This window comes from Sphaerodactylus townsendi, linkage group LG17, assembly GCF_021028975.2.
Source record: "Sphaerodactylus townsendi isolate TG3544 linkage group LG17, MPM_Stown_v2.3, whole genome shotgun sequence".
In the NCBI taxonomy this organism is placed as follows: Eukaryota; Metazoa; Chordata; class Lepidosauria; order Squamata; family Sphaerodactylidae; genus Sphaerodactylus; species Sphaerodactylus townsendi.
This window is the reverse complement of record NC_059441.1, coordinates 694,512-715,803: the sequence shown is the minus strand read 5'-3', so window position 1 is coordinate 715,803 and position 21,292 is coordinate 694,512. Positions and strand designations below refer to the sequence as shown.

The window sequence follows — 21,292 nt, the reverse complement described above, 5'->3', positions numbered from 1 at the left end:
GCTGGGAATCAAACCCGGTTCCTCCAGATTAGATACACGAGCTCCTAACCTCCTACTCCACTGCAGCTCCTGTGTCATCCTCTACTACCCCTTCCCGTGGCCTTTTGACTTGGGAGGGGCATGGTTGCCTATGTTCTGGCTTATTTGCCAAGATTGTAGTCTGGAGATGGTGGGAAAAAGGATGCAAAGGACCCTTTGAAAGGGTGGGGGGCCTTTGGAATCTTCCTCGCAAGTCTGGAGGAGTTGTGCGTGTATGTATGGCTCATGTGGTTTGTTTACCTTTTTTCTGTCCCCTAGCCGGTCGGCTTTGTTACCTTTGACAGCCGGTCTGGTGCCGAAGCGGCCAAGAACGCCTTGAATGTGAGTGTCTCCCTCCTGCTTCCCGTCGTTGCTGTTAACATTCAGGAGTCACCCCCAAAAGCCATCCTCCATCTAAACTCTGGGGCGCTTCCATGCGTGCCGAATAACGCCCTTTCGACCCACTTCCCAACGCGCTTTCGCAGTCGTTGCCCGTGGATGCCGCCATTTCACAGAGTTGCAGCGTGCATTATTCAGCGTGCAGTGTGTCTGTAAGCTGCAGCTTCATATCCAAAATGGAATGCTCATGCTAAAAATGTGATGCTGGCTCTGCCGTCGGACTCTCCCCGGTGCTCTGTGTTCGGAACGCGCTTGGCAGGCCTTAAGTGCTTGCTGAACACTAACGCGTTGCCCGTTTTGTTGGTCCCTTTTTCCCACTCTCATTTTTTTTTTAAGTACAAAAGCCTCCCCCAGGTTGTCTGGGAACCGGGTGGGTGTTTTAGTGACTCTGCTGGAGGGGCGGCCAAGTATGCAACCATGCACCGCCAGGATTTGGTTCAAACATGCAGAAAACCATTTCCTTCCCCCCTGGAGAAGAGATCTCATGTTCTGCTTTGCACATGGGTTGCTTCCAGAGGCTCCACGGTTCCAAAAATGTTATTAGTCATGTGAATCTCTCCTCGATGGCATGTTCTTTCTGTAGTGGGGGGGTGGGGGGTCAGAAATATGCACTGGTGAGAGGTGGTAAAATCCTGAGGCTCTGTCACTTCAGGCTGTGGGTGATACTACTTCCTCCCGGTGGAAAGAAATTCCCTGCAAGCAGCACAGCAGAAAGTAGGACGATCTAGAACATAGGTGTCAAACTCACGGCCCTCCAGATGAAATGGACTACAGTTCCCATCATCCCCTGCCAGCAAAGTGCTGGCAGGGGATGATGGGAACTGTAGACCATAACATCTGGTGGGCCACGAGTTTGACACCTATGATCTAGAACCTCTAACTTTCTACATGCAGGATCTCTTTACACCGGGAGCATTCAAAAAAACTTGTTCTTACTTGCAGTCCGAAATGGTACAGTCCCCCTCAGGGCTGTACCACTAAACTCTGTTGCATGTGTCGGTCGGCTATCTGGAGGGAGAAGTGACAGGGCGCCACACCATCTGCTTCCCCAGTTCTTGTTTTCAGCGAACGTGCCTCTTTCTTCTTCTGTTTCCCTCTCTGCAGGGCATCCGCTTCGACCCAGAGAACCCCCAGACGTTGCGGTTAGAGTTTGCAAAAGCCAACACCAAGATGGCCAAGAGCAAACTGATGGCGACGCCAAATCCCACCAACCTCCACCCTGCCCTGGGAGCACACTTCATCGCACGGGATCCTTGTGAGGAACTTAGGCGGGGAAGGGGCGGGGGATAAATTGAACTGTCTCTCTTGAGCTTTTGTGATGCTTTGTAAAGGGGGCAGCCTATCCCTCACTGTGGAAGTGATGCAAAGTGCGGTCAAGTTGAAATTGACATATGCTGTCAAGCTGACATTGACATATGCTGTCAAGCTGAAATTGACATATGCTGTCAAGCTGAAATTGACCATGCTGTCAAGCTGAAATTGACCATGCTGTCAAGCTGAAATTGACCATGCTGTCAAGCTGAAATTGACCATGCTGTCAAGCTGAAATTGACCATGCTGTCAAGCTGAAACTGACTTATGCTGTCAAGCTGAAATTGACTTATGCTGTCAAGCTGAAATTTGACTATGCTGTCATGGGATTTGTAGTCCATGAACATCTGGAGAGCCGCAGGTTGCAGGCCCCTGTGGAGACCCCACAGAGGTCTGCTCCTTCCTTCTTTTGAAGGAGAGGTGCTTGGCGTTGACGCTGAGACTTTGGGCCAAGAAAGTCTGTGCCCTCTTGCTGATAAGTCAAAGAAGAAGAGTTTGGATTTATATCCCTCCTTTCTCTCCTGTAAGGAGATTCAAAGGGGCTTACAATCTCCTTTCCCTTCCCTCCACAACAAAGGTGGGTGGGGCTGAGAGAGCGCTGAAAAACTGTGACTAGCCCAAAGTCACCCAGCTGGCGTGTGTTGGGAGTTCACAAGCTAATCTGGTTCCCCAGATAAGCCTCCACAGCACAAGTAGCAGAGTGGGGAGTCAAACCCAGTTCTCCAAATTAGAGTGCACCTGCTCTTAACCACTTCGCCATTGCTGCTCCTGGCCTGTGGCCTGGTGCTGAGTACCAAGCTTGCATTCAGTGGTCATGGAAAAGAATGTCTGGGAATACTGGTGAGAACAGAGACTCTGCTTTGGTGCCGGGTAGGAGGCAGAACTATGGGCCCAGCATACCAGCGGGCCTCCCCAGCTATAGCTGCATCCGGAGCCCCCTTGGTTCTGTGTAAGCAGTCGTAATCAGTGGCTTGCAAAGTGCTGGCAAGGGGGGGGGGGACCTTTGCTAGATAGGCCTGCATCTGCCTTTAAGCTGTCTCTTCCCAGCGCCGTGCTCCTCCTCACAATGGATTTTGCCGCTTCTCCCCCTTCTTCATGTCTAGACGACCTGACCGGAGCAGCCCTGATCCCAGCGTCTCCGGAGGCCTGGGCTCCCTACCCGCTCTACACCACGGAGTTAACCCCTGCCATCCCACATGCTGCTTTCACATATCCAGCTGCTGCCGCCGCCGCCGCCGCCCTTCATGCTCAGGTGAGGTTTTGCATTGCCTCGCCCTTTCTTTGGGAGGGGCAGGAAGCGGAGTCTTTTCCAACGCCCCCAATCTCTTGGGAGGCCTGTGCCCGCGGGGCTTGAAAGCGCTGATTGCCTCTCTGGAGTGGAGATTGCTCAGTGCTCTGCACGGCACCTGAGTTGCCAGTCCCGGCTAGGCTAATTTGGCTAGCCCAGGGGTCTGCAACCTGTGGCTCTCCAGATGTCCATGGACTACAAATCCCATCAGCCAATTGGCCATGCTGGCAGGGGCTGATGGGAATTGTAGTCCATGGACATCTGGAGAGCCACAGGTTGCAGAGCCCTGGGCTAGACCCAAATGGACTATGCCCCTTTTTGATCTGGGAGCTATGATGCCAGGGAACTTCTGGACTCGGAGCCTGCTTAGATTTTGATGAGCTTCCCCAGGTCCATTTCTGGGCTTTGGCAAAATAAGACTTTTGGGCTGGGCCGTCCGACCCCAAAAGAGCAATGTGGGTCCCTCCTTTCTTAATATTGCCCCCCCCCCCAATAGTTCCTTAACTATTAGTAACAATACAGGTTTGAATCGGCTTTTGAACGGGCTCTTGTGTTGGCGGAATAAGGAACAGGACTCGGTCAGTTCTGAAGGATTCCAGACAAATGCAGAACTTGAAGGAATTGTGCCTTTAGAACAGTGGTGGCAAACCTTTGGCACTCCAGATGTTATGGACTACAATTCCCATCAGCCCCTGCCAGCATGGTGTCATAGGTGTCATAGGTGTCAAACTCGCGGCCCTCCAGATGTTATGTAGTCCATACATAACGAGTTTGACACCTGTGCTTTAGAAGCACAACTGATCCGAAATCAGGCCCTCGAAGAAAAGTGCAGCTGTTCACCTTGGCTTTTACAGCGCTCTTGATCTCACGGGTACCCATGGTATCCGCCTTGTCCTCCCAAAGGGATATTGGGGCAGCCCAGTTGCATTGCTGCACGGAAGCAGGTTTTTCCAGGTGAATCCCTCCATCAACCCTGTAGGTATACACCTAGTTGTATAACCCTTGGCCCACTGCTGAGGTGGTAACAAGGAGTGTCTCATGCCCGCAAACAGTATTTTGAGATTATAATGCTCACAGAGGAAACCAAACCTGGTTACATGCAAGGTACAGAACTCCAACTTGAGACAGACTCGCAAAAGAATGCCCACACGGGTCAGAGAGATTTCTCTCATCTCCGGAGACAAAAGCACGGTGCTTACTGCGTCTGCTTTGAGATCAAGTCCTTTCGTTCCTCTCCACCCCCCACAAATGCTTCCTCTTTAAACAAAACGTGTTACTCATAAAAAGCTTTACGGAGTTAAACATTAGTTTGCCTCTTGCTTGCGGAGCAAGTGGCCGCTTAAAAACTCTGCTTGGTTCATAGGCTGGGATCCTGGTGTGTTAACAAATGGGTGGGAAGGTTGAAGAGTTAAAGACGCTTTCCCTGGAGTACAGAAAAGGATCCTATCTTGATGAGATGACTGGCTAAGCCCTGTGACTAAAACTACCAATAGGCCGCAGTGCTACACCATATGGTGAATGTGCTACCCCCAGAATGGCCTGTAAGCATCCCTGGGTCCACACTACTGCCACATTGGCCATTTGCTGCAAACAGCTGGGGGGCAGGAGCAGTGGTGGGATTCAGTTGGTTCGCACCACATAAGAACATAAGAACAAGCCAGCTGGATCAGACCAGAGTCCATCTAGTCCAGCTCTCTGCTACTCGCAGTGGCCCACCAGGTGCCTTTGGGAGCTCACAGGCAGGAGGTGAAAGCAAGGGCCTTCTGCGGCTGTTGCTCCCGAGCACCTGGTCTGCTAATGCATTTGCAATCTGAGATCAAGGCGGATCAAGATTGGTAGCCATAGATCGACTTCTCCTCCATAAATCTGTCCAAGCCCTTTTTAAAGCTATCCAGGTGAGTGGCCATCACCACCTCCTGTGGCAGCATATTCCAAACACCAATCACACGTTATGTGAAGAAGTGTTTCCTTTTATTAGTCCTTCCATTCTCCCCAGCATTTTAAATGGATGCCCCCTGGTTCTAGTATTGTGAGAAAGAGAGAAAAATTTCTCTCTGTCAACATTTTCTACCCCATGCATAATTTTATAGACTTCAATCATACCCCCCCTCAGACCTCTCCTCTCCAAACTAAAGAGTCCCAAACGCTGCAGCCTCTCCTCATAAGGAAGGCGCTCCAGTCCCTCAATCATCCTCGTTGCTCTTCTCTGCACTTTTTCTATCTCTTCGATATCCTTTTTGAGATGTGGCGACCAGAACTGAACACTGTACTCCAAGTGCGGTCGCACCACGGCTTTATACAAGGGCATGACAATCTTTGCAGTTTTATTCCCAATTCCTTTCCTAATTATCCCCAGCATAGACTTTGCCTTTTTCACAGCTGCCATGCATTGAGTTGACATTCCCACTTCGGCAGAACCGGTTGTTAAAATGGTGCTTGTAAACAACCAGTTGTTAAATTATTTGAATCCTACCACAGGGCAGGAGCCCCCAAAAGTGCGTGCAGCCCTGCTCAGAACTGGTGATTAGACAAAATCACTTTGTATTCCCCCCGGGTCTGTCTTACATGATGGCTATTGTACTGGGTTCATCCTCAAGTCACCTTGCGAGAACATCTCCGGGGTCCACCTGCCCTTTGCCCCTTTCCTCTGCAACAAACCCCTCTGTAAACGAGCAAATGATAGCTCATTTCCAGGCAGTTAGATACCAGCCTGTGGTCTCCAGGAGTTTTTCCAGATGTTTTCGATGGACTACAATTCCCATCAGCCCCATGCTGGCAGGGGCTGATGGGAATTGTAGTCCATGAGCATCAGGAGAGCCACAGGTTGCAGACCCCTGAGCTAGACCCTCTTTTTGCTAGCCTCAGTGAGGGGAAAGAACCTCCAAGGCATTGAAATTCATCAGATTTAGGTTTTCCAAACTTCAAGATATATAATACTATTAGGCTCAAGGTTGCTGACAACATATTCCGTTCCACATAAAACCAGTTTAACTACAGATAAAAACATTTAAAATCATTCTAAATGGGATGGCACTGATATACACGTAATATGAAGGCGGACAGACTGGTGGAAAACCCGGAGCTGTCCCAACCAGACACCTGGTGGAACGGCTCTGTCCTACAGGCCCTGCGGAACTGCATCAAATCCTGCGGGGCTGTGGGGGTCTCACTGAACAGAATGTTCCACCAAGTTGGGGCCAGGATTGAGAAGAAGAGGAGTAGAAGAAGAAGAGGAGGGGTTTGGATTTATCCCCACCCTTTCTCTCCTGTAGGAGACTCAAAGGGGTTTACAATCTCCTTTCCCTCCCCCCCCCCACAAGAAACACCCTGTGAGGTGGGTGGGGCTGAGAGAGCTCCGTAGAGCTATGACTAGCTCAAGGTCACCCAGTTGGAGCGCACAAGCTAATCTGGTTCCCCAGATAAGCCTCCACAGCTCAAGTGGCAGAGCGGGGAATCAAACCCCGGTTCTCCAGATTAGAGTGCACCTGCTCTTAAACACTACGCCGTTGCTTCTCCTGGCCCTGGTTGAGGCTAGCTGGACATCTTTCAGGCCAGGGGACACAGGCAGGTTTTCATTTGCAGAGCCCAGTGTGTTCGCTACTGAATGTCAACACCCTCCCAGCAGAAGGGGCTACGAAGAGTAGCAGGGTGCTGTGTCTAGTGGCACCTGCCAAAGCAAACTCTGTTGCCGGCTGGGGGCGCCCCCTGTTGGCCGGCCGGCGGTTGAAACGATGCCTCCTTTGATGTCTTCAGCGATCTGCAGCCAGGATTGCGGGTGCAGGCTAGCCCCGAAGGCCCAGAGCTGGCCCCGGAGGCGGGACCGCCCTAGCTCAGCCCGGAGTGGAGTTGGCTGCAGAGCTACTTCATTCCTAGAGTCCTTTTAAAGGCTGGTGGGCCCCTGTCTGGAAAGGCTGGTAAGGCAATCTCTCCTCTATGCCACTGGGCACGATGTGGGGCAGGGCGGGGGGCAATCCACAAGCTTTGTTTTGAGGGGGATGTTTGCCCCTCTTCTTCCTTAGCAACCCAGTGCATGGGCCTCACGCTATCCACACCCCAGGCGAACGAAGCGCCAGGCATTTCTCTAACCCACCTCTTGCCAACTTGACACACGACACGACGAGGGCACCGCAGCATGGCACCGGCTCTTGCTCCACGCGGCTCCCTCTGAGCGGCGGTGGAGCGGTCCCGTCTGGGGTGTGGCGGGGAGGGGGAGAGGCCCTGCCGCGGGGTGCCACGGCAGGGGGTGGAGGGGGGGGTCTCCTGGCCACCTGTGTTTCACTCCACCACCATCACCACGGGAGGAGGTGGCTTGTACCAGTAGCAAAGACACATTTTTTGATTCCCCCCTTCCCTGCACAGTCAACCTGGCACACGTCTGCCACGCCGCAGACTCCTGCAGTGGAATACAACAAGTTCTCTCCTTCCTTGCCGGAGTCTGGAGAAATCCTCCTTCCAACACACGCTCTCTTTTCTCCTCCCCGAGCCGAGTCCTGACTGTCTCCCCCCTCTTCCCCTTTTCTTGCCTCCAGATGATTATGAAAGGAAACGTCATGAGACCTAAATGGGTGAGAGGTTTTGGCTGGGTGGGGGGGTGGCTTACTGTGCAACCACACGTGGTTCGTCTGCCGTGGACTGTGATGATGAGCCGGGTTGCCAGTTCCGGGTTGGGGAATACCTGGAGATTTGGGGAGGGTGTGGTTTGTGGAGGGGAGATACTTGAGTGGAGCAGCCATTTGCTCTAGGTCAGGGGTAGGGAACCTGCGGCTCTCCAGATGTTCAGGAACTACAATTCCCATCAGCCTCTGTCTGGTAGGGGCTGATGGGAATTGTAGTTCCTGAACATCTGGAGAGCCGCAGGTTCCCTACCCCTGCTCTAGGTGAACTTACCCCCTTTGCCTAGCGACCAGTCATAATGAAGGTATCCAGCCACCACCTGGAGGTTGGCAACTAGTGGGAGGCTGGATTCTGTTGGGAGCAGGCCCTATAGCAGGGGTCTGCAACCTGTGGCTCTCCAGATATTCATGGACTACAAATCCCATTGCCAATTGGCCATGCTGGCAGGGGCTGATGGGAATTGTAGTCCAAGAACATCTGGAGAGCCACAGGTTACAGACCCCTGCCCTATAGATTAGGGCAGACTGGCAATTCTGGATTGAACTGTGGAAAGCTGATAATACCATATAGGTAGAATAAGATTGGGGGTTATTCCTTCTACTCCAAGCAGCAAAGCCCCAAACATCTGCCTGTCTCAAGCAGCTATATCTTCTGTCCCAGCAAGCGGGCATTTCGAGCATCTCAGCCCTCTTCTTCCTTTCCTCTAGCTGGATCCACGGCACCCTCCAGCCAGGGCGAAAGAGCAGAGAGCGCAGTCCGGCAAAGAGGGAACTTCCTGTTCCCACCCGGCTATCGGGGCAGGATGGATAAAACTGATTCCAGATGTGCGGGGGAGAGGGCTTTGGGAATCTGGGAAATGCTTACAAACTGAAGTATGGGGGGGGAGGATTATGGGACGGGGGTTGTGGAAGATGGCTATCTGGGTGGCTGTCAGTCGAGAAAAAAAACAGTTGCAACCTTGCGTGAAGGCGAAAAACCCGGGAGAGTGATTGAGGCGTTGAACGTTGATCAGGGCAGACTCTAGAGAAAAATCTGCATTTTTATGCTAGCAGAGCAAGGTTACGCCCTCTCTTGTGAATCGTCCTACGTTGTTAGGCTCACGACTGTTTTGATAGATAGATAGATACCCTGTTTCCCCTAATATAAGACATCCCCGAAAAATAAGACATAGTAGAGGTTTTGCTGAAGTGCGAAATATAAGGCATCTCCCGAAAGTAAGACATAGCAAAGTTTTTGTTTGGAAGCATGCCCGACGAACAAAACACAGGAAAAATAAGACATCCCCTGAAAATAAGACATAGCACATCTTTGGGAGCAAAAATTAATATTAGATAGATAGATAGATAGATAGATAGATAGATAGATAGATAGATAGATAGATAGATAGATAGATAGATAGATAGATAGATAGATAGATAGATAGATAGATAGATAGATAGATAGATAGATAGATAGATAGATAGATAGATAGATAGATAGATAGATAGATAGATAGATAGATAGATAGATATTGGGTGTCATTTATACTCCATTGATGCAGTTTTCAACTCACAAATCCCAGGAACGGCATCTATTTTTAAGAAACTTCTATTTTTTGTTTTGTGTGGTGAATTGGCCAGCTGTAGTTTTTTTTTTTTTATTTTGCTTACAGCAAAGAACAACAACGTTGGGAACTGGAACTTTTGAAATTCAGTCTCCTCTAGTAGATGTATTGAGAAGCTGCTGGGAAGTTTCTCCTGGGTTTATTGTAGAGTCAGTAGAGAACAGTAGATTCCCCCCACAAACTGCATGTAATGTGGAGCGTATGGCAAAAGAATCAATGAGTTTGCGCCATTTCTCTCTTCCCCTTCACCCAGAGGGTATGGCTGCGAAATGCAGTCTTTAATAGAGTAGAAGAAGAGTTTGGATTTATACCCCACCTTTCTCTCCTGTAAAGAGACTCAAGGTGGCTGACAAGCTCCTTTCCCTTCCTCTCCCCACAACAGACACCTTGGGAGGTCGGTGGGGCTGAGAGAGTTCAGAGAGAACTGTGACTGGCCCAAGGTCACCCAGAAGGAATGTAGGAGTGCGGAAACACATCTGGCTCACCAGATAAGCCTCTCTGCCAATCAGGTGGAGTGGGGAATCAAACCCTGTTCTCCAGGTTAGAATCTACCACGCTGGCCATTTCTCTCTCCTCCCTCACCCAGAGGGTATGGCTGTGAAATGCAGTCTTTAATAAGAGTACAAATTGGATACAGAATGAAATTTCTGCAGTTCCTTAACGCTACCATCAGCTGTAGGTTGCATGGAAAGAAGTGATGGCAGGTGGCCCACAAGAGACGGCCACCATCGCTAGGACGTCTTGCAGCAGCCTCAGTCTAGCTGTGAACGCGACTACCTTTTGTGATGTGTGAGCCGGCAGTCTGGGTAGATGCAATTAGTCCCTCCCCCCCCCCACCCCCGGTGGTTTCTTAGAGTAGTGCTTTGGGATCATGCCGGAGTTGGGTCAGCTGACTTGTTTCTTTGTGCAGAAAAGGGCCTGGTCCGTTGCCAACATTAGATGGGGCTGTGTTGGGCGGGGGGGTTGGGGGGTTGGAAGCCTTCCAGTGCTCCTATCATAGGTGTCAAACTCACGGCCCTCCAGATGTTATGGGCTACAGTTCCCATCATCCCCTGCCAGCATCATCCCCTGCCAGCATCCACAACATCTGGAGGGCCGCGAGTTTGACACCTGTGTAAGATAGTTAGGAAGACCTAAGCGGAGTTACTGCCTGCATTTTGCCACAGCCGGCCTTCTCTGCCACATTCTTTCTCTGTCTTCCAGATGCGCTGGTATCCTCCTTCTGAAGCGACCCAACAAGGATGGAAATCTCGCCAGTTCTGTTAGTTTTTAGTGAGTATCTCTCTTGCGACGAGTCTCTGGTGCACGTTTCTGCTTAAGCTTTGGATCGTTAGAGTTTTGGGGCACTTTTGGGCTGTTCCTTTTAGAACCTCTGCTAAATCTGGTCAGGCCGCAAACTTCAGACCCTTTCCCTCTTGGCTGGTTCAGCTAGTCATGGCAAACTGAAGCCGACTTTGTTTTCCTGGCAGAGACCGGGGAATTGCAAGGCACACGTCCCAGTCTTTTCCCCATGTGTTCCACATGGCCGGTTGTCACTGCACAAGTAGCTGAACAGCCTCACCTTGCCGCCAGGTGGTTAGCAGAAGATTTATTTCCAGGTGCAAGTTTCTTTAAGCTCCAGTTTTGCAGCCTCCATTTTAATGGGAGTGTGAATGCACACAAAGTGCCCTTCTACTGTGTCAGACCATTGGTCTGTCTGGGTTAGTATTGTCTAATCTGATTGGCAGGAGAAGCCTTTTCCATCAGCCACCACCTGAGACCTTTAAATTGGGAGATGCCAAGGATGGAACCTGGGACTTTCTGAACGCAAGGCGGATGCTCTGCCACTGAACCACAGTCTCACCTTTAATGTTGACCTTGGACTGGAGAGGGATATGGAGGGTTTAAGTATGTGCGACTACCGTGTCTGCTTGTGACTTGCCCATTGCAAAGTGGCCAGAGTCCAGCCTCCCTTTATTGAAACAGCGGAATTGGTAGCCGATCCCTTACCCCCACGAGGCAGCTTGGAAGGAGAATCCTGTCAGGATGGAGACAATCACCTGTCATTTATCCTACCTGGCATTCCTTTCCCGCAGAGGCTTTCCTCCCATTGGGCAAAGTGGGCAGTTGCCCAGGGCGCCCCCTTGTGGGGGAGGGCACAAAAACTGCAGGTTTGTTTGTGGGATTTTTTGTATTGTCAGTGTTTTTCCGTTTTTGACCTGTACAGGGCGCAGTTTTTAGGCTAGCAGCACCAAAATTTCAGGGATGTTTCAGGAGACTCTCCTGATGCTGTCACACAGGTTTGGTGAGGTTTGGTTCAGGGAGTCCAAAGTTATGCACTCTCAAAGGGGGTGCCCCATCCCCCATTGTTTCCAATGGGAGCTAATAGGAGATGGGGCTACACTTTTGAGGGTCCATAACTTTGGACCCCCTGAACCAAACTTCACCAAACCTGGGAGGTATCATCAGGAGAGTCTCTTACTGATACCACCCAGGTTTTGTGAAGTTTGGTCTGGGGTCCAAAGCTATGGACTCCCAAAGGCAGTACCCCATCACCCATTGTTTCCAATGGGAGCTAACAAAACCTGGGTGGTAGCATTAGGAGAGTCTCCTAAAGGTACCCTGAACGTTTGGTGCTGCTAGCTTAACAATTGCACCCCTGACAGCAGGCACCCCCCAAATTTCCCCAGATTTTCCTTTTAAATCCCCCCCCTTTGGCATGGATTTAAAGGGAGAATCTGAGGTCCCCAGTTTAAACATTGAAAGTGATGCTGTTTCTGGGTGGGGGAGAATCAACCCCAATATAGCATCACTTTCAATGCTGTTTGAACTGGGAACCCCAGATTCTCCCTTTAAGGTGGATTTAAAAGGAGAATCTGGGCTCCCTAGTTTAAACACCATTGAATATGATTCTGTTTGGGGGTGGATTCCAGCATCACTTGTTTAAACTAGGGAGCCCAGATTCTCCTTTTAAATCCACCTTAAAGGGAGAATCTGGAATTCCCAGTTTAAATAACCTTGAAAGTGATGCTGTTTCCCACAATTGGGGGGACTGGATACAACACCATAAAATGTTTTCATAGCAGTAATAAAACATTTTGAAAGCATTTTTGAAAATGTTTTTTTTTAATTATTTCTGCTGTGTGGCGTGGCCTATTGCTGTGTTCAGATTTGTGGGTTGGGGCATGTTCTATAATGTGATGGTGACTTTGAAACGACCTGGTGTAAAAAAATCATTGCTTGGTCACGGTGGGGGAGGGCGCCAAACTCCAGTTTGCCTAGATACGCCACTGGGTGTAGCTACAAGGGGGCCGGGGGTGCGCATTGCACCGGGCACATGCCTGGGGGGCATCAAACTCAGGTTTTCCCCAGAGCTCCAGTTAGCTTTCCCATCCTCAAAGCAGGGTCAAGGAGCAGCAGTGGCGTAGGAGGTTAAGAGCTCGTGTATCTAATCTGGAGGAACCGGGTTTGATTCCCAGCTCTGCCGCCTGAACTGTGGAGGCTTATCTGGGGAATTCAGATTAGCCTGTGCACTCCCACACACGCCAGCTGGGTGACCTTGGGCTAGTCACAGCTTCTCGGAGCTCTCTCAGCCCCACCTACCTCACAGGGTGTTTGTTGTGAGGGGGGAAGGGCAAGGAGATTGTAAGCCCCTTTGAGTCTCCTACAGGAGAGAAAGGGGAGATATAAATCCAAACTCCTCCTACTCCTTCTCTTCTTCTTCTTGTTCTTCTTGTTCTTCTTCTTGTTCTTCTTGTTCTTTTTCTTGTTCTTCTTGTTCTTCTTCTTGCTACCCTGGAGGGGGAGTGGAGAGAAGGTGACCTTTCTGTGTTCCTTAGTGGACAGGGAAGAGAGCTAACTATTTGCTTGCTAACAGTAACCCATTTCCTCTCTCTTTTGCTTTCAAGGGACGCCTCTCGGCCCACGTTCCCCCTCCCTCCCCCATGGAGCGATATGCCAGGGATGAAGCAGCTGTGGATCGCTGGAAATCCTCCTCCCACCCCCCACCCCCAAATCCTTTCCCGTGGTCACCGGAGAAGGTGCCTCAGTGCAGTAACCCACGCTTCTCGCAAACGAAGCCGTGGGCTTCCCCATCCAAGACTGTGAATAGCAACAGCCCCCACCCCCTACTGTGGACTTGCATGGTCTGTATTTTGCCTGCCTGTCACTCCGCTTAAGTCCCAGCAAACTCCCGCTGCTGGGGGGCATGTGTTGGTGTGTGCCCCCCCCCCTTCCTTTTTTGCTACACTGAGGTTGAGTCGGAGAGACCCGATCTTGGCGGTAGCCAGGTTTGTAGTTTCCCAGCCGGGCCGCTGGCATGCAGGGCGGTCTAGCTGTATACAGTGCAATATCCAGGCCTTTACGATGCTCAATTGTGTTTATGCAGTTCCGCTGGAGGAAGCGAAGAGACAATCGGTTTTGCATGTTTTTTTTTCTTTCTGGCATGGATTGACAACACTTTAACTTGGTGGGTGTGTAACGTGTGTGCTTGTTTTCTAGCATTCGTATAACCACAGCAACAGGTTCCGGCCTAGCTATCCAACACTGAAGTTTTTTCCCCACAACTTGCTTCCGTGAAAAACTAGGCATCTGTCTTGGGTTTCCCGCCCTCCTTCCGTGTTCGACTTCAGAATATTGGGAGGGATTCAAATGTGCTGGATTTTGTGTCCATTTTTTTTTCTCCTCCTTCAGTTCAAGCCAGGGTAGTTTTTGTATGTGCGTGTGTGTTGTTTTTTCTCTCTGTCAGACTTCTATATATAGAACAGCTGTAAAATATTTAACTTCCCCCCCCTCCCCTCACATCCCTCTCTTGATTGTTGAGGTTTCAGTCTTGCCAAATAATACGCCATCCTTGCAGGAATACCGAACAAAAGATGTACGAGTATTTTTGTACCTTGTGTAATAAGGAAATATTTATGCCTCATAAAAAAAGATTTTGTGTGGGGTTTTTTTTGTGTGCAATTAATTATTAAAGAGAAACTGTAATCTGTAAGATAAGTTTAAATGTTTAGTTTAAAAGAAAAAGAAAAGCTTGAAGAGGAGAAAAACGAAAAGAACCTTTCTGTAAAACGGTTATCTGTCAGGCATAGTAACAAGAGATTTGTGCCCTTTTTGTTGACCTTTTATTGCTTGGTATTGGAAGTGCTTTAAGTATTATTATATTGGACCATGGCTGTCTCGCTTGTATTCGGATCCTTGAGAATAAGTTGCTATAATCCTATGAATGTGAAACTGGATAATATATGAATTGTACTCTCTGGCGTGTTGCAATTGTTCTTTTTTCTTCTTTATAGTTTCAAAAATAGAAACTGGGTGATAGGGTGCCAAGGGAACAGTATCAAAAAGAGAAAACAGATAAGAACTAGCCTGCTGGATCAGACCAGAGTCCATCTAGTCCAGCCCTCTGCTACTCGCAGTGGCCCACCAGGTGCCTTTGGGAGCTCATGTGCAGGATATGAAAGCAATGGCCTGCTGCTGCTGCTGCTGCTCCTGAGTACCTGGTCTGCTAAGGCATTTGCAATCAGAGATCAAGGAGGATCAAGATTGGTAGCCAGAGATCGACTTCTCCTCCATAAATCTGTCCAAGCCCCTTTTAAAGCTATCCAGGTTAGTGGCCATCACCACCTCCTGTGGCAGCATATTCCAAACACCAATCACATGTTGTGTGAAGAAATGTTTCCTTTTATTAGTCCTAATTCTTCCCCACCCAGCATTTTCAATGAATGCCCCCTGGTTCTAGTATTGTGAGAAAGAGAGAAAAATTTCTCTCTGTCAACATTTTCTACCCCATGCATAATTTTATAGACTTCAATTTTATAGACTTCAATCATGGCCAATTGCTGGATCAGACCAGAGTCCATCTAGTCCAGCATTCTGCTACTCGCAGTGGCCCACCAGCTGCCTTTGGGAGTTCACATGCAGGAGGTGAAAGCAATGGCCTGCTGCTGCTCCTAAGCACCTGGTCTGGTAAGGCATTTGCAATCTGAGATCAAGGAGGATCAAGATTGGTAGCCATAGATCGACTTCTCCCCTGTGCTAGCACTGAGTCATTACTGACCCATGTGGTGACATTACATCACAAAGTTTACTAGGGTGGTAAACAAAGTTACTTTGTTTGCCGGGTGGTTTGCCACTGCCTTCCCCGGTCATTTACGCTTTCCCCCCACAAGCTGTGTATTCCTTTTACTGACCTTGGAAGGATGGAAGGCTGAATTTACCTTGAGCTGGCTACCTGATTCCGAATCCTACCAGGTTGAATCCAAGCAAACTGTTGCGTCCAATTATCTTTTCTGCAGAGATAATGGTTACCATGTATATCATGGAACCTGCATGGAAGATACTGTGTTTCCCTGAAAATAAGGCAGTGTCTTATATTAATTTTTGCCCCCAAAGATGCGCTATGTCTTATTTTCAGGGGATGTCTTATTCTTCTGTGTTCTGTTCGTCGGGCATGCTTCCAAACAAAAACTTTGCTACGTCTTACTTTGGGGGGATGCCTTATATTTCGCACTTCAGCAAAACTTCTACGTCTTATTTTCTGGGGATGTCTTATATTCGGGGAAACAGGGTAGTGGGTGGAAGAGTGGCTCTTCAAGGGAATGGGGCGATATTGAATTTTGAAAGCTGGCTGGCTGGTTTCACGGGTGGCAACCTGTCAAGTGGGTGCTATCGCCTCTGTGGCAACCCGAAATCTGCTTGCTGAGCATGATTTCATGGGGCACTTCAGGCTGCTACAAGGGGCAGGACTGGCACTCCTCAGATAGAAGTCTTTGCTACCTGCAGAAGGGTTGCTCCGGATCTGGCTAATGGTATATCCCTAACCTCCATGCTCCATCCTTTATCTTGGGGCAGTACCACTTTACAATGCTGCGTGGGGGGAGGAATGCATTCCTTAAGACCAGGGGTCTTCAAACTATGGCCCTCCAGATGTTCATAGACTACAATTCCCATGAGCCCTACCACTTGGCCATGCTGGCAGGGGCTGATGGGAATTGTAGTCCATGAACATCTGGAGGGCCATAGTTTGAAGACCCCTGCTTAAGACTATGCCACTGAAAAGTAACCTCTCCACTAGTTAGGAATTCTGAATGTTGATTAAATTGTCCCCATCAGTGCACCAAAGCTTTGGGGTTTCCTACAACAGTATTTACCCGAATACAAGAGGTCATTAGGGTTATTGCCCCTGATGTCGTTCACTGTGAATCCCATCCCAAACTTCCAAGCTGTCCTTTATGAATGCATCTTTGGTCTATCTCTACCGCTCTGCCACCCGGCCTCTCTTTGCTGGGGCTGGCAGTTTCTCATGGGCCTGACGGGACCGAACTGGGGCATCTGCTCCATTAGGCAGGCCTCTTCCACACACACGTGGATTCCAAGAGACAAGGGCTGGCTTAATAAATAAATGATAACAATTAGCCAGTCATCTTGAAACGAACAACGGGCTCAATGCAACAGCATTCTACAGCATAGGAAGAAATGTCTCTTCTTATTGTAAGGAGGGCGTTTCCCCCCCTGCAAGGGAGTCAGAGGGGTGTAGTAGCTAGCATGTCACACTGCGGTCTAGGAGCCACATCGAGGAGCAGCAGTGGCATAGGGGTTAAGAGCAGGTGTACTCAAATCTGGAGGAACTGGGTTTGATTCCCCGGTCTGCCACTTGAGCTGTGGAGGCTTATCTGGGGAATTCAGATTAGCCTGGGCACTCCCACAAACGCCAGCTGGGTGACCTTGGGCTAGTCACAGTTCTTCTGAGCTCTCTCAGCCCCCACCCACCTCACAGGGTGTTTGTTATGAAGGGGGAAGGGTAAGGAGTTTGTAAGCCCCTTTGAGTCTCCTATAGGAGAGAAAGGGGGGATATAAATCCAACTCTTCTTCTACTTCCATTTCACACTAGGTGCCCTGGATATTGAAGTTGTCCTGGTGTTTGTGAATTTCAGTGGCCTCTTTGTGCAGTCTGACATAGTAAGCTTCTGAATTGTCCAGAATTTCAGTGTTCTCAAATAAAACATTATGTCCAGTTTTGTTTAACACCTGTTCTGCAACTGCAGATTTTTCAGGATGGTTAAGCCGACAGCAAGTGCGCTTTCGTGGTTCCTGTATATCACGGGTCTGAATGCTTTCGCGCTTTTGTGTGGTTCCTATGTAGACCCTTTTCCACAGCTACAGGAGGTATGCAATATACTCCTGCAGAAGTGAGGGGGTCTCTCTTGTCTTTTGCTGAGCCGTAGCATTTGCTGTGTATATTTCACCGGTGGGTTTGAAGAGATGGTCTGTAGGTAATGCTTTTTTTCATCAGTTTCCCTATTTGATGTGTGATTCCCTTGATGTATGGTAGAAATATTTTTCCGATGGTGGGCTGTTTCTCCTCAGTCCTCTGGGTTTTTCTTGGCCTTAAGGCTATGTCAGACTACACAGGGAGGCCACTGAAATTCACAAACACCAGGACAACTTCAATAAGAAAGAAGAGACGTTAAAAATTAGCAAAGCCTGGCTCCCAGCAATTAAAATGGACTGATAACCCCATCAGCAAATACAATGCACTTCAACCACACCTTTGCATAGCAAGTTCCACCCAAACACTTAATGATTGGTTCCCCACCCTGGGTTTTCTTGGCCTTAAGGCTATGTCAGACTACACAGGGAGGCCACTGAAATTCACAAACACCAGGACAACTTCAATAAGAAAGAAGAGACGTTAAAAATTAGCAAAGCCTGGCTCTCAGTACTTAAAAAATGGACTGATAACCCCATCAGCAATACAATGCACTCAACCACACCTTTGCATAGCAAGTTCCACCCAAACACTTAATGATTGGTTCCCCACCCTGGAACCACACTAAACTTTCCCTTCTCGCTTAGACACAGTGTGAAACAGACTTTTCTCTCTGATACACCTCTGAAGATGCCAGCCACAGATGCAGGCGAAACGTTAGGAACAAAATCCACCAGAGCATGGCCACACAGCCCGGAAAACCCACCAGAACCAGTTGAATCAGGCCGTGAAAGCCTTCAACAATACACTCCACAATTTATTTCCATCAGCTCATTTCCTTGCTAAGCTCTCCCCAAAACGCACTCCTCTTGCCGCCTGGGCTCCTGGCCTTCCCCGCTTTGTGGGGGTTGGTTCGCCCGCACCTGCTTCGGACTCCATTCTGATTCCAGCGATTTCCTGCCTCCTTCCTTGTCTGCCAAACTAGCCACATTATTTCTGCTTTGCTCACCTGAGCATGCATGGGTCCTTGGGGAACAGCTGGATTCGGGGCGGGGAGAGAGAGAGAGAGCAGAGAGCACCCTGCCTGATGAATTATAGAGGAGGTTGTTTAAATCCCGCATTAACAGGGGCAGGTCATGAATAATTCGCAGCCATGCGTGCTTGCAGAGGGCCCTTGCGCATGCGCGCGCATCCCCTCATAATTAAAGTAGGTCACCGCAGTGGCAGCAGCCTGGTCCCAAGATGTACACATCCAGACATAGTGATATAAGCACACACAGTTAGCAGATAAGTGATGCTCTTCTTAACGTTGGATGCGTCATGGAGATGGGGTTGAGCATAATATCAGCATACAGTTCTATTCTCACAGGCTTACTTAAATGGACATGACACCTCCATGAGCAATCCAGCATAGGGTAGTGGTTAAGAGCAGGTGGATTCTAACCTGGAGAACTGGGTTTGATTCCCCACTCCACCTGAGTGGCGGAGGCTTATCTGGTGAGCCAGATGAGTTTCCGCACTCCTATGTTCCTGCTGGGTGTCCTTGGGCTAGTCACAGTTCTCTCTGAACTCTCTCAGCCCCACCTGCCTCCCAAGGTGTCTGTTGTGTGGAGGTGAAGGGAAAGGAGTTTGTAAGCCACCTTGAGTCTCCTTACAGGAGAGAAAGGTGGGGTATAAATCCAAACTCCTCTTCTTCCATGATTCTTCCATTGGTCAGGTCTGGGCTAAGGTGCTCTCTGACTACAAGGCCTTAGATAAATTTAACTTTCTGCTTTTAGACACTGACTCTTTTTTAACCTATAGGATGGCTCTGTCCGCACTGGATGCCATCGGGATTAGAGCCAAGATGGTGTCAAAGAAAGCAGTCAACTTGGAATAACTTCCCATTTAGTACCCTCAACAGGGTTTTTAATACCATCTATTTAACTACTGGGAAAGACTCTAAAGTGGGAACCTTGTGATGGCTGATTTTATTTTTCTGTTAATTTATATTGTGTTCTATCAATTTATTTATCTTTTTTTCTTTTTATATTTTACGTTGTGAAGCCTTTGGCTATCTTTCATCTTTAACGTCAAGGCCTTCTGCCCCCTTATTGCTGGAATCTCTGCAGAATCCTGAAATGATCCCTTAATTCAGCTACAGTAAGCCAAGGAGGGGCTTTATTTCTAAATGATAGACCTCTTGAATTTCAGAGTTCTGGGGCTGGGCTGCTGGGCTCTCCCAGCAAACTGGTGTTCCTCTGAAAACACAATGGACCCCCCCCCCTTTTACACTGACCCTTGTCAAAGGCAAAGAGCTTGAAGCAGAGGATGGAAGGAGGGGACTGTCTTTCCCCTCCCTCTTTTCTGAAGCACATGATCCTAGCTGAAACTCAGCAGAGGGAATCTGGGATGGATCTCTGGTACTATCTTGGGGGTGGGGGTGGGGGTGGGATGGGACTCACTTAGAATCCAGCACAGGACTGAACCACTGATGCTTGCCCTTTAACAAAAGGAACAGAGCCAAGCCCAGCAAAGCAGGAAATAGGAAAGAGATCGTTGAGAGATACACGGTCTTTAGATATATAAACGCAATGCCTGGTTCCCACCTGAAAGATGGTGCAAACAGAAAGACTCTCACTTCTAGCCATAGAACGCCCTGTTGTAAACCCTAGCCAAAAGGAAAAAGCACAGATAATATGAATTAAATATACAAAATGAGTAGAAGTCCTGCAAAACTGGTTTGTCTCGTTTTTTTTAAATGCCACATTTCTTTGATGAAGAGTAGTTTGCATGTATACCTTGCCCTTCTCTCCTGTAAGGAGTTTCAAGATAGATAAGAGCTACAACCAGGCTATCCTCTTTCTCCATGCCAATAATATTCAAGGAGTGTACCAGGGATGAGGAACAGTACACAACCTAAGATGGGGTTTTGCACATGCCCGTTCTCTCCTGGTTTCAGTGAGAAGCAAGAAGGACTTTTCTGCTTTTTGTTGCAAAGTCAGGCGAATGGAAGGCAGCCGTTTCAAAGCTCCCGTATGTCCTCTAGTGGTCAGTCCTGTTGATACAGTTAAATGACAAAGAACCCAACGGCAGGAGATGTTACACATCTAGGCCAGTGATGGCGAACCTTTTAGAGGCCGAGTGCCAGGGGCGGAGCGAAGGGAAACTGCACCTGGGTCATGTGTGCGCCCTGTGCCACTTTCACGCCCCCGCCCTGCCCTGGAATGCTCCCGGAATGCCCCCGAAACACTCCTGCCCTGCCCCTGGAACACCCTCTCCACTCCCCCGTAGGGGCACGCGCCCAGTACGTCATGCACCCCTTGCCCCCTTGGCACTATGCCACTGCCAAGTGCCCAAACTGGGGCGACAGCTCGTGTGCCCACAAAGACGGCTCTGACTGCCACCTCTGGCACCCGTGCCATAGGTTCGCCACCACTGATCTAGGCTGCCCTCTGAATAGCAGCGGCACAAAAAGCCCATACATGCCAAATTCATGGGAATAAAAGGTTGCCTATTTTTACCCCAGAGCCGCTCTCCCCATCTGGAATGGAACATGGAATAATTATTCAGAAAAAGGAAGCAGGGGAGCAAGTCAAAAAAGATGCCCCCAGCTGCCCCAATCAGAATCAAGACCCGCCCCGCCCCATGGCTGCTACTTAGAAAGAACTGCTTATTGGCAGCTCTGACTGTAGAACTCTCACCTCAAGTATTTTACTCGTAAGGAAGTTTTAAAAACTGAATACCCTGAAAGGGGGGGGGAAGAGAAGAGTTTGGATTTAAATCCCCCCTCTCTCTCCAGAAAGGAGACTCAAAGGGGCTTAAAAAGTCCTTACCCTTCCTGCCCCCGCCCCCAACAAACAACCTGTGAGGTGGGTGGGTCTGAGAGAAC

General features: G+C 49.2%; 1 protein-coding gene across 2 annotated transcripts in view; it reads left to right on the top strand.

The window, feature by feature from the left end:
* Positions 1-14,470, top strand: part of RBPMS2 (RNA binding protein, mRNA processing factor 2) — a 41,020-nt gene extending 26,550 nt beyond the window's left edge. Inside the window, exons 4-9 of one of the 2 annotated variants that reach the window (XR_007243253.1) lie at positions 298-360; positions 1,522-1,672; positions 2,832-2,980; positions 6,770-6,930; positions 10,437-10,505; positions 13,121-14,470. Coding sequence is in view for 1 of the 2 variants with exons in the window: in XM_048481922.1 (XP_048337879.1) it covers positions 298-360; positions 1,522-1,672; positions 2,832-2,980; positions 10,437-10,499 (426 nt within the window). In the remaining variant the exon portion in view is untranslated. The remainder of the gene's footprint in view (positions 1-297; positions 361-1,521; positions 1,673-2,831; positions 2,981-6,769; positions 6,931-10,436; positions 10,506-13,120) is intronic. The other variant, XM_048481922.1, reaches the window with a different exon arrangement.
* The last annotated feature ends 6,822 nt before the right edge of the window (positions 14,471-21,292 follow it).